This window comes from Pseudorasbora parva, chromosome 9, assembly GCF_024679245.1.
Source record: "Pseudorasbora parva isolate DD20220531a chromosome 9, ASM2467924v1, whole genome shotgun sequence".
Taxonomy (NCBI): domain Eukaryota; kingdom Metazoa; phylum Chordata; class Actinopteri; order Cypriniformes; family Gobionidae; genus Pseudorasbora; species Pseudorasbora parva.
In genome coordinates this window covers 26,363,703-26,375,979 of record NC_090180.1, presented here as the reverse complement: position 1 = coordinate 26,375,979, position 12,277 = coordinate 26,363,703, and the positions used below count along the sequence as shown (strand labels likewise).

General features: G+C 48.4%; 2 protein-coding genes and 1 long non-coding RNA gene across 10 annotated transcripts in view; 2 read left to right on the top strand and 1 right to left on the bottom strand.

Moving 5' to 3' along the window:
* Window positions 1-12,277, bottom strand: part of gjc2 (gap junction protein gamma 2) — a 469,070-nt gene that overhangs the window by 10,772 nt on the left and 446,021 nt on the right. The gene's annotated exons all lie outside the window — the stretch shown is intronic.
* The window catches only part of LOC137088788 (uncharacterized), a 192,172-nt gene that overhangs the window by 40,494 nt on the left and 139,401 nt on the right, over window positions 1-12,277 (top strand). The window lies entirely within an intron of this gene.
* Window positions 5,287-10,369, top strand: LOC137090403 (uncharacterized). The gene is made up of 2 exons (XM_067454407.1): window positions 5,287-6,808; window positions 10,123-10,369. The coding sequence occupies exons 1-2, from the start codon at window positions 5,693-5,695 to the stop codon at window positions 10,123-10,125; spliced, it is 1,119 nt and encodes a 372-aa protein (XP_067310508.1). The 5' UTR covers window positions 5,287-5,692; the 3' UTR covers window positions 10,126-10,369.

Genomic DNA, 12,277 nt, shown 5'->3' with positions numbered 1-12,277 from the left:
GCTAAACAAACGTAGCAGCAGTTACACAGAAAAGACAGAACAGAAATGTCAGAGGCCGGACGAAAACGAAGAATTGACATCTGGTCACATTTCACATATGACAACAAGGACAATCATACGCCTGTAAACCGTGTGGAGCAAAAATCGCTGGGAAAAACACCACCAACATGAAGCGACATTTACAGACGACTCATCCAGAATATGCCAAAGCACGCACGCCAGTTTATTTTATCAGATAAACCACTGTGCTTCCGCTAGCTCTAAACTTGGAATAAAATAGAAGCTAAAGAAAACCACGTCTGACCTGTATTGATTAGACCAGCGTTTCCCAACAGGGGTGCCGTCTGACGTGAGCGGGGGTGCCGTGTAAAACGCACTTGCACCGCGGTTCATCTCACATCTGATGATGACGCATCTTTGATATGGGTTGTAACCAACTTGAAAATAATGCTTTATGTATGTTTCTGTCGATGGATACACGTGCTGGCTCCTCAGTGATAGGCTACATTATAACAGCGATAATAAAAGAACTGGCAAAACGGTTTCTCTTTGTAAACTGTGTTCAATGCATGAGTGCTGCCGTTTGTCCAGTCATTTCGCCGTCCTCACCCGGGTATATTCGCCAGAAGACGCGAATGAGAGCGCGCACGCGCTGTGTGAAGATCTGTCATCCGAGAGCGCGCACGCGTCCCACAGCGCGCAAATATTCAGTTATCTTTCAAGTCTTGCGCTTGATCGGACAAACTCATACAAAAAGTATATCAACATGTCCATCTTGTTAAGTATCCAAGCAGACATAGTCTGAATATGCCTTAAGTGAACTTTATACAGTCGAGAAAGACGACGCATACCCCTGTCTTAAAGGGGCAGCAACCTTTAATGTCAAAGAAAATATGAGGACTCACTGCTCTTGATTGAATAGCTTGTGTAAGTTTAATAAGGATTAATCTTTCATTTAAACAGTTAAATATGTAATTATTTTACATTTGATTATTTATTCTATTTCTCTACCTAAAACTAACGTTAGACCTACCTGAAAAACAGGAAATGCATTGTTCATTTTATCAGTATCTTTGCTCAATATAATTTATTTGTGCTACTGCTTGTATTTAAGTTATTTGTTCTTATTTTCTTTACAAACCGACCCGTGAGACTAAGACTAAAACTCTTATGATATTTAGTCGACTAAAACTAGACTAAGACTAAAAGATTTCAGATGACTAAAATGGGACTAAAACAAAATGGTGTGTTACTCAAAAGACTAAGACTAAGACTAAATCTGAATTTGCTGTCAAAATTAACACTGTAATTAATCTATCGTCTCACATGCCTACCTAAACTAACACGAGTCAGTACATTGCATCGGATTCTGAGGTAAAACTTTTGTCGTCTTAACGTCATGTATGCCTAAGAATTGTTGCCGCGGAGAAGAAAAAAAATGTATAATTATGCTAACTAAAATGATTATTAATGAAAATATATGAACTTATCTTAAAACATCTGCAACCAGTGGCTTTGTCTTTGCATTGTCCTTTTAAAGTGACAGTTTGGGAGCGAATTTAAACGAATTAAGGCGGGAAGCATGTGAAACAACCAAGCGCTGGGTAGAATCAACCAAGCATTGCGACCCTGCAGGTTTAACCCAACGACTGGAAATTTGAAACTACCCAATGGTGTTTAAAATGTGACCAAATAAACCAACAAAAATTACCCAACAGTCTTAACCCAGCATTTTGGGTTAAAAAAACAACCCAGCATTATATGTGTATAACCATGCAGCCGTCTACTACAGTATCACTTCAGACAAAGCATTGTAGTGTCACTGAGGAGAAATTACACTTATTCACTGCTATAGGAGGAGAAGAATTGGCTAAACTTGTTAAATCATCAAAATCAACAACATGTATGCTTGACCCTATACCGACTAGGCTATTAAAAAATATGCTTCCAGAGGTCATAGATCCTCTGCTCAATATTATTAATTCATCCTTGACATTAGGATATGTACTGAAAACTTTTAAGCTGGCTATAATTAAACCACTTATTAAAAAAACACAACTTGATCCTAAAGAATTAGTAAATTACAGGCCAATCTCGAATCTACAGTTTCTATCAAAAATACTAGAAAAGGCTGTGTCTTCACAATTATGTTCCTTTTTTAGAAAGAAATGGTATATGTGAGGATTTCCAGTCAGGACTTAGACCGTATCATAGTACTGAGACTGCTCTCATTAGAGTTACAAATTATTTACTCCTATCATCTGATAGTGGTTGTATCTCTCTAATAGTATTACTAGATCTTAGTGCTGCATTCGATACTATTGATCACAATATTCTTTTGAATAGACTCGAAAATGATATTGGCATTGGTGGAATTTCATTGGCATGGTTTAAATCGTACTTATCTGACCGTTATCCGTTTGTAGCAATAAAAAAAAGAGATGTCACACCGATCACAAGTTCAGTATGGAGTACCGCAAGGCTCAGTGTTAGGACCATTGCTTTTCACCCTGTATATGCTACCACTGGGAAATATCATTAGGAAGCATGGCATTAGTTTTCATTGTTATGCTGATGATACTCAGCTCTATATTTCTTCAAAGCCGGACAAAACTTACCAATTCAAAAGATTAAGGGAATGCATAGCTGATATAAAAAATTGGATGAATAGTAATTTCCTGCAACTTAATTCAGATAAAACTGATTTTTTAATTATTGGACAGAAAAGCTCCAAACGTAGTTCAGTCCGGACCACTTTGAGAATAAAATTAATTGACAATCTTTGATTTGGCAAAAGGCTTAGGCTCAAAGATACATCCTTGAAACAGAGTCCCCCCAGCCTTCATAATAACTAAAAGTTTCTTAGCATATATTACAGAAAAATATAAGCGGTAACAATAAGAGTTCTACACAGAATCCAATACTCGATAATGAAGATACTAGGAGGTGAAGGGGTGGAGGTGGGTGTAAATGTCTGTGCGACAGACTGAGGAACATGAGTTTGAAAGAGCTCAAATACTATAATTCCGCTATGGGAACGCCTTTGTGTGATCGCGTCGTGAAGCACGTATGTAATCAGTCCAATGGAGAGACGGAACGTCATAGGCGGGTGATGTCATTGACCTGGAAACTATAAAGCCTGCCGGCAAACACATGCCCCCAGCTTTTGAGAAGGCCTGAAACAAGCCACTAGAGGGCATGCAGGGAGTATGGCCGGGTGACGCAGCGTCTCGTTCCTATTCCGGGAACTAAGGTTACAGACATAATCGTTCCCGTGCAAGGAACTCGAGCTGCGTCACCGCTATGGGAACGAGAATACCCACGTCCCCATACGAGCCAGGTGCCCGCCTGTTGAATTGTCTAAGGAGCGAGCACCTGAGCCCCAGGAGTAGAATTTATGTCTAGTTCGTAGAACCTGACAAAGGTATGAGGTGAAGACCACCCTGCTGCATCACATACATCTTGTGCATCACATGCATCACATACATCCCACAGGCGATCTCTGCACCATAAGGTGAAGAGCCTCTACTTCAGTGTGTGCAGTTTCCTCGTGGAGGGAGCTCTAGAGTGTAGAATGGTCACAACAACCTCGGTTGAGAGACCAGAATTTATGAGCTGGGCCCCCTCAGAGGCCAAGCCCATGGTTTCCACAACTCCTGGCGAGAGAGAATGTCCCTCCTGATCGGAATCTCCAGGGGAGAGCCGTCGAGGAGAGACACAAGGTCCGAGATCCATACTCGGCCTGGCCAGAACGGGGCTACAAACAGAAGATGGGCCCCGTCCTGACACACTCTCTCTAGAACTCCCGGAAGCAGAGCAATCGGGGGAAAGATGTACAGAGGCAGCCTCGGCCACTCCTGTACCATAGCATCCAGTCCGAGAGGAACTGGAGACACTAGGGAGAACCACAGACGACAATGCATATTCTCGTGAGTGGCAAGCAGGTCACTTGAGCCGTGGAAAATCTCTCCCAAAGGAGCTCCACCACCTCGCTGTAAACACCGTCTGCCCCCGGAGGGGATGACTCTCACAGCCCTGAACGCCGTAGCGTACAGACTTCTTCGACGCAACCTTCCTTGAAATAATAACTGTCCTCAGATCAGTTTTTCCCTTAGAAGGCTGCGCCTGAGATCGCCGACCATTCCGCACCCTCAGGAACTGACTGCCCAAACAGTATCACATGTACACCGATGCTTGTGTTACTTTAGACCGAAGCCTGAGGCTGAGCAGAGCGCGCGGGGAGAATGCGCTCGTAAAGCCTGCTTTACACAGACTCGCTCATGATGCTCCTCATTGGCAGGGGATTGAAGTGGTGAGTCCTCAACCCCTGCCTCGACGCTGCAGACGTCCACCTCCTCGGAGGAAGACAGCCGCTCCCCGGGCGGGAGAAACCGCAGTGCGGACTCCCAAACCCAGAGAAGCAGCAATGGAGCTGACAGGTGAAGGCTGAGAAAGGGCTGGCCCGTCTCACACCCCTCCGTCAGATCCATATGCTAACCCCGCGATCTGAGCTGCCGCTGTGCCTCGAGTGCCCACTGCGCGTGCTGTTCACCCAAACAAACAACACACATCAGGTGTGTATCCCTGCTCGTAAGGAAGTGCGAGCAGGGAGGAACACACCTTCTGAACGACTGTTCATTCGCCATAATCTCTCATTCTCGTTCGTTCGCCATAATCTCTCACGCACATCGGGTGTGTATCCCCGCTCGTAAGGAAGAGCGAGCAGGGAGGAACACACCTTCTGAACGACTGTTCGTTCGCCATAATCTCTCACTGTCAGTAATGTGTGTATTTTGTGAAAAAACAACAAAGTCTGAACTCAGACACAACACAGAGACAGTTTGCACAATGAAACAGAGCGCTTGTTGAAGGCAACAGAAGCTGTTTTTATAGTTTCCGGGTCGATGACGTCACCCACCTATGACGTTCCGTCTCTCCATTGGACTGATTACATACGTGCTTCATGACGCAATCACGTAGAGGCGTTCCCATAGCGGTGACACAGCTCGAGTTCCTTGAACGGGAAGTTCATTCTACCATCTTAAAAATATATCTAAATTACGGCACATGCTTTCAATGCAAAATGCTGAACAGTACATGCGTTCATGATCTTAAGGCTAGATTATTATAATGCTCTACTGGGTGGTTGCTCTGCTTGCTTAATAAACAAACTCCAACTGGTCCAAAACATGGCAGCTCGAGTTCTTACTAGAACCAGGAAGTATGATCATATTAGTCCAGTTCTGTCAACACTGCACTGGCTCCCTATTAAACATCGCATACTGTGGCAAGGGGGGCGTGGTTCAGCGAGGTCTGCAGCGGGAGAGAGGGCCGCGGGACGAGCGGTAAGTGAGTGGGTTGGACGCAGATTAATAACACCTGTCTCTTGTTCTAGTAATGAGCGCGGAGACGGGATAAAACACCAGCGGAACCGGAGACCGAGGAGAGAGAGAGTCGGACTGTTGATGCGAGACCCTGAGATATCCGGAACCCGGAAGTGCGTGACCCGGAAGCGAAACTGAGCATATACAGAGACAAACACACGCTGAAGCGTGCACGTTGTGATTTGAGTTATTGAGAATAAAGAGCATCAACAGTCCTGCCGACCCCCGTGTCCTCTTCCTTCCTCACTATATCGAACTTGTTACACTGGTGCCGAAACCCGGGAAGGAAGCAGGACAGAGCCGCCGCCATGACAACGCCCTCCGCCTCGCCATTTGCGGAGATCATCACCTCGCTCGCGGCCCTCCACCAGGAACATCATACGGCGTTGCTGGACCTTCGGACTGAACAGGAGCGCCGCTTCGCGGCCATAGTCCAAGGCCAGCAAGAGGACCGCGAGCAGTTCCGGAGCTGGATGGACCGGGAGGTTCGCGCCGAGGCCGCTGGGCGGGCCAGCGCACCGGTGCACGTGCCCCTACAGAAGATGGGGCCGGAAGACGACCCCGAGGCCTTCGTGGATCTCTTCCAAAAAGCCGCGGAGGCCTGCGGGTGGCCCCGGGCACAGTGGCCGGTGCGCCTCATCCCTCTTCTATCAGGCGAAGCCCAGGCGGCCGCGCAACATCTACCGGTTGCGAACCTCCTGGACTACGACGATCTGAAGCGGGCCATCCTTCAGCGGGTCGGCCGGACCCCAGAACAACACCGCCAGCGTTTCCGCTCCCTGGAGTGGGGCGAGTCCGGTCGACCCTTCGCATTGGCCCAACAGCTCCGGGACGAGTGCCGCAGATGGCTGCTGGCCGGCGGCAGCGACGTGGACCATGTCGTCGATCTGGTGGTGCTGGAGCAGTTTATCACTCGGCTCCCCAGGAAGACCGCCGAGTGGGTCCAGTGCCACCGGCCCACGTCGCTGGAGACGGCCATCAATTTGGCGGAGGACCACCTGGTGGCGTGCCCGGGGGTCGGCGCACCCCCACTAACTTCTCCCTCTCTCTCTCCCCCTTCTCTCTCTCTCTCTCGACCTGTCCCTCTCCCCAGGTCCCGCCCTCCAGGCCCTCCTCGCGTTCCCCCCAGAGGCCGGGGTGGGATGGGCCTTGGACCGTCTGGGAGTTCGCGGGTCCCGCCCAGGGGGGCGGGGCCGCTGGGGACTGGTAGTGACTATGGATCCGGTTCCGCCCCCTATCCGCGCTCAGCCTCCAACCCACTCCCCGCCGCCGGGGCGGCGGGTAGGCCTGGGCTGGCCTGCTGGCGGTGCGGTGATCCGGATCATTTTGTGGACCGATGTCCGATGATGGACATCGGAACAATGATCCGGATCCCGGACGTCCAGCGGACCACCCCCGATCAAGCAGGAGAGTACCAAATTCCTGTAAGTATCAAGGGGGGTACATATCAGGCCTTGGTGGATTCAGGATGTAACCAAACCTCGATCCATCAAAGCCTGATTCAGCCTGGGGCGTTGGATACAAGCCGCGTGGTTAAGGTGCGGTGTGTGCACGGGGATGTGGTGGAATATCCGGTTGTCCCAGTCACGATACAGTTTAGGGGAGAAAAGCATAGTGTTGAGGTGGCGGTTAGTCCCCACCTCCGGCATCCGCTAATTCTGGGGACGAATTGGCCCGCCTTTTCGGCGTTATTGGGGTCGTTGTGCGCGGATGCCGCTTGGGAAAACAAGGCTAGGAACGGGGCGGTGCGAGTGCAGGTTGGCGAGGCTGATACGGGGCCCTTGGGAACGGCTTCAGAGGAACCGAGCGGGGTTGAGAGACTGATTCTCTCGGACCGCGATGACTTCCCTCTGGAGCAGTCTCAAGACGAGACGCTAAAACATGCGTTTCAACAGGTCCGCACGATCGACGGTCAGTCCCTCCAACCCGCATTGCCCGTCACGTATCCTTATTTTGCCATAATTAAAGATAGGTTGTATCGAGTGACCCAAGACGCTCAGACAAAAATGGATACAACCCAATTGTTAGTACCAAAGAGCCGCCGGGAAATGCTTTTCCAGGCGGCTCATTCTAACCCGATGGCGGGCCACCTGGGACAGGCGGCCACGCTGAATCGTTTAATGACCCGATTCTTTTGGCCAGGCATTTATGACAATGTGCGCAGGTGGTGCGCGTCTTGTCCTGAATGTCAGTTGGTGAACCCACTGGCCGCCCCAAAAGCGCCATTGCGCCCTCTTCCATTAATGCAGGTCCCCTTCGAGAGAATTGCGATGGACCTCATCGGGCCATTAGAACGATCCGCACGCGGGCATCGTTTTGCGCTAGTTATCGTGGACTACGCAACACGATACCCGGAAGCAGTGGCTCTCCGCAACATCTCGGCGAAGAGTGTTGCGGACGCACTGTTTCGTTTAATCTCCCGGGTGGGGATTCCGAAAGAAATCCTCACTGATCAAGGCACGGCGTTTATGTCACGCACGTTAAGCGAATTGTATGGATTATTGGGCATTAAATCCATTCGAACCAGCGTCTATCACCCACAAACAGACGGTTTGGTCGAACGATTTAATCGCACTCTTAAATCCATGATCCGTAAATTCGTACAAGAAGACGCCAAAAATTGGGATCGGTGGTTAGAACCCCTCTTATTTGCTGTGCGCGAGGTCCCGCAAGCCTCCACGGGGTTTTCCCCCTTCGAGCTTCTCTACGGGCGTCAGCCACGGGGGGTGCTGGACGTCCTACGAGAAACTTGGGAGGAGGGGCCGTCGTTGGCCAAAAACGAAATTCAGTACGTCATGGACTTGCGAACAAAACTCCACACATTGGGGCGGCTATCTAGGGAGAATTTGTTGCAAGCCCAGGACCGCCAGAGCCGGTCATATAACAGGGGTACTAAACTGCGCAAATTCACACCGGGAGAGAAAGTGCTCGTTCTACTCCCAACCTCGAGCTCAAAATTAATGTCGAAGTGGCAGGGGCCGTTTGAGGTCGCACGACAGATAGGAGAGCTCGATTATGAAGTGATACGATCCGATAGGAACGGGGCACGTCAAATATACCACCTCAATCTGCTGAAAAAATGGAATGAGGTGGAATCGGTGTTGTTGGCAACGGTGATCGGGGGAGAGGATGATCTCGGGCCAGAGGCGAGCATTAAGGCGCAATCAGTCGCGCTGGCCCCTGGGGGAGACCACCTCTCACCGTTACAACTCGCTGATTTATCGAAGTTGCAAGCGGAGTTCGCTGACGTGTTCTCGCCCCTACCGGGACGTACCGACTTGATTCAGCACCATATCGAGACCGAGCCGGGCGTGGTAGTTCGCAGCCGGCCGTATCGCTTGCCTGAACACAAGAAAAAAGTAGTTCAGGACGAATTAGGCGCAATGCTCGACATGGGAGTAATCGAGGAGTCCAACAGTGACTGGGCGAGCCCGATAGTCTTGGTCCCCAAAACGGACGGCTCGGTCAGGTTCTGTGTGGACTACCGCAAGGTGAACGCTGTGTCGAAGTTCGACGCGTATCCAATGCCACGGGTTGACGAATTGCTTGATCGGTTAGGCTCGGCTCGATTTTATTCGACACTGGACTTAACAAAGGGCTATTGGCAGATCCCCTTGTCTCCATTGTCCAAAGAAAAAACAGCTTTCACCACGCCGTTCGGATTACACCAATTTGTCACGCTTCCGTTCGGCTTGTTCGGGGCGCCCGCGACCTTCCAGCGACTCATGGATAGGATTTTGCGTCCCCATGCTGCATATGCTGCTGCGTACCTAGATGACATAGTGATTTATAGTCACGACTGGCAGCGGCATATGCAGCATGTGAGGGCGGTCCTGAGGTCGCTGAGGAGAGCGGGGCTCACGGCCAATCCGAAGAAGTGTGCGATTGGGCGGGTGGAAGTAAGGTATCTGGGCTTCCACTTGGGTCATGGGCAGGTGCGTCCCCAAATTGATAAGACTGCCGCAATTGCAACCTGTCCGAGGCCCAAGACCAAAAAGGAGGTAAGACAGTTCTTGGGGCTGGCGGGATATTATAGACGGTTTATACCAAATTATTCGGACCTCACCAGCCCTTTGACTGATCTTACTAGAAAGGGGCTACCAGATACGGTCCAGTGGACGGAGCCGTGTCAACAGGCTTTTACCCAAGTAAAGGCTGCCCTATGTGGCGGGCCGCTGTTACACTCCCCTGACTTTTCTCTCCCTTTCTTGTTGCAGACTGACGCGTCGGACAGGGGGCTGGGCGCAGTCCTGGCCCAGGAGGTGGAGGGGGGAGAGCGGCCGGTGCTGTACATTAGCCGTAAGCTCTCCAAGAGAGAAGCTAAGTACAGCACCATAGAAAAGGAGTGTTTGGCCATCAGATGGGCCGTTCTCACCCTCCGCTATTACCTCCTGGGGCGGGAGTTCACTCTCTGTTCGGACCACGCTCCTCTCCAATGGCTCCACCGCATGAAGGATACCAACGCGCGGATCACCCGTTGGTATCTGGCTCTTCAGCCGTTTAAGTTCAAGGTGGTCCACAGGCCGGGTGCTCAGATGGCTGTGGCCGATTTCCTCTCCAGAAATGGGGGGGGGGGGGGGGCTGCAGGCCGGACGGCTCCCCGGCCTGAGTCGGGCGGTGGGGGTATGTGGCAAGGGGGGCGTGGTTCAGCGAGGTCTGCAGCGGGAGAGAGGGCCGCGGGACGAGCGGTAAGTGAGTGGGTTGGACGCAGATTAATAACACCTGTCTCTTGTTCTAGTAATGAGCGCGGAGACGGGATAAAACACCAGCGGAACCGGAGACCGAGGAGAGAGAGAGTCGGACTGTTGATGCGAGACCCTGAGATATCCGGAACCCGGAAGTGCGTGACCCGGAAGCGAAACTGAGCATATACAGAGACAAACACACGCTGAAGCGTGCACGTTGTGATTTGAGTTATTGAGAATAAAGAGCATCAACAGTCCTGCCGACCCCCGTGTCCTCTTCCTTCCTCACTATATCGAACTTGTTACACATACATTTTAAAATCTTGCTTATTATTTACAAAGCACTAAATGGTTTAGCTCCCCAGTACTTAAGCGAGCTCTTAACACATTATACTTTATCACGTCTATTGCGGTCTCAAAACTCTGGCCAGTTGATAATACCTAAAATATCTAAATCAACTGCAGGTGGTTGATCCTTTTCCTACTTAGCACCTAAATTTTGGAATCGTCTTACTAGCATTGTTTGGTAGACACACTCTGTCAGTTTAAATCTAGACTAAAAATGATTTTCTTTACAATGGCATACACATAGAACATTTTTAACTTTCATTATTCAAATCAATTGGCTGATTGTTAGGCTGCATTAACTAGGTCAACCAGAACCGGGAACACTTCCAATAAAACCTGATGTACTCGTTACATCATAAAAAGAGTGGCATCTATGCTAATGTTAGTCTCTCTGTTTATCCCGAGGTTTATACCAGATCCGGGCCGTGTCCGGATCAGATGGTGGACCTCCAACGCATCCTGGAGTGTTTGCCTCACTGGCACGTCATGCTCAAAAAACCTGTCTCCGCGCAATAACTAAATCGTCCTAAATAAACCTGTCTATTGTGTGATACCCTGAAATTTTGAATATTCCGATCTAATATGGTTTTGGACCTGTAAGATTGCCAGAATAATAATCATACACGGTGTGTTAATAGGCCAGAGGAGAACTGGCAGCCTGACTGAGCCTGGTTTCTCCCAAGGTTTATTTTTCTCCATTATGCCCTGATGGAGTTTTGGTTCCTTGCCACTGTCGCCTTTTGCTTTTCTTGCTCAGTTGGGGACACTAAAATTATGATCCAAGTTATTCAAACAAATATACAAATTAAATTTATTAATTAGGTCATATTTCATTCTATAAAATATAATACTGATAGGCCAACATTGTTGCTATATGATAAAATAAAATAAGCTGATAACATCACTATTTTCTCCAGAACGACTGTACAGCCAAATCAAAATTTGTTGCAATATTTTCCTGTTTGACACTGTGAAGCTGCTTTGACACAATTGTGATTGTAAAAGCGCTATATAAATAAAATTGATTGATTGATTGATTGATTGATTGATTGAATGAATATCTGTAGCACTAAGCGATTCACCTTATGCGGTTATGCAGTGCAGACATTTTTCCACTGTGTGGTAGGCTTGGCTGTTCCTATGAACCACGCGAGGGTTACCTTCCATCCAAGCGCCTGTAAATCGGTTTTATTTTATTATAAATAAAGGTTTATTTGTTTCTATTTATTTTATTTTGTTAGATATTTCCACTTTGCGGGAGCTCTGCAAAGTAATTTTATTTTCCCGCACACAATAATATCTTGCCGCCCGCATCATCAAATATTATCCCGTGCCGCATTCGGTTGTGCTGGGTCTCAGTGGAGTGCAGGTCTCCATTTGGAAGGTGATGTTAGGTTTTTAGAGTGGTCTTGCTACACATTAAATCTATGAGTTATTGAAAACAATAAACATACCCCTTGCAAAAAATGTCCTGTATTTTAAATAGGTTAAACTAATATAGAGACTCAATAATTCAATTTACAGCAATAAAATGTTAATTTGTATTACAATGCACTTAAATTAAATGAAGTTCATTCATGTATTTTCATGTTGATAAAAAAAATGTCAACAGACAATGTCTGACGTGAACAACATTTCAACAAGTACAAATATTAAAATACAAATATTACTTCTACATCAAAATTCTTGAGTTTATTTGAAGCTTGTTGGGCACTGAATGGAGTGCGTAGTGTGCTAGCAAACATGTCAAACAGGTCAGTTTATGTTGCATGGTTTATGGAAGCAGGTCCAAGCAGGTTTCAGAGGTGTGAGACCCAGGCGATCCGCGGTGCTCAGTACTCTATAACCTGTGAGAGCAGC

Bases quoted from the DNA above. Each gene is read 5' to 3' on its own strand.
- LOC137090403 (XM_067454407.1), top strand. From the start codon at position 5,693: ATGACAACGCCCTCCGCCTCGCCATTTGCGGAGATCATCACCTCGCTC.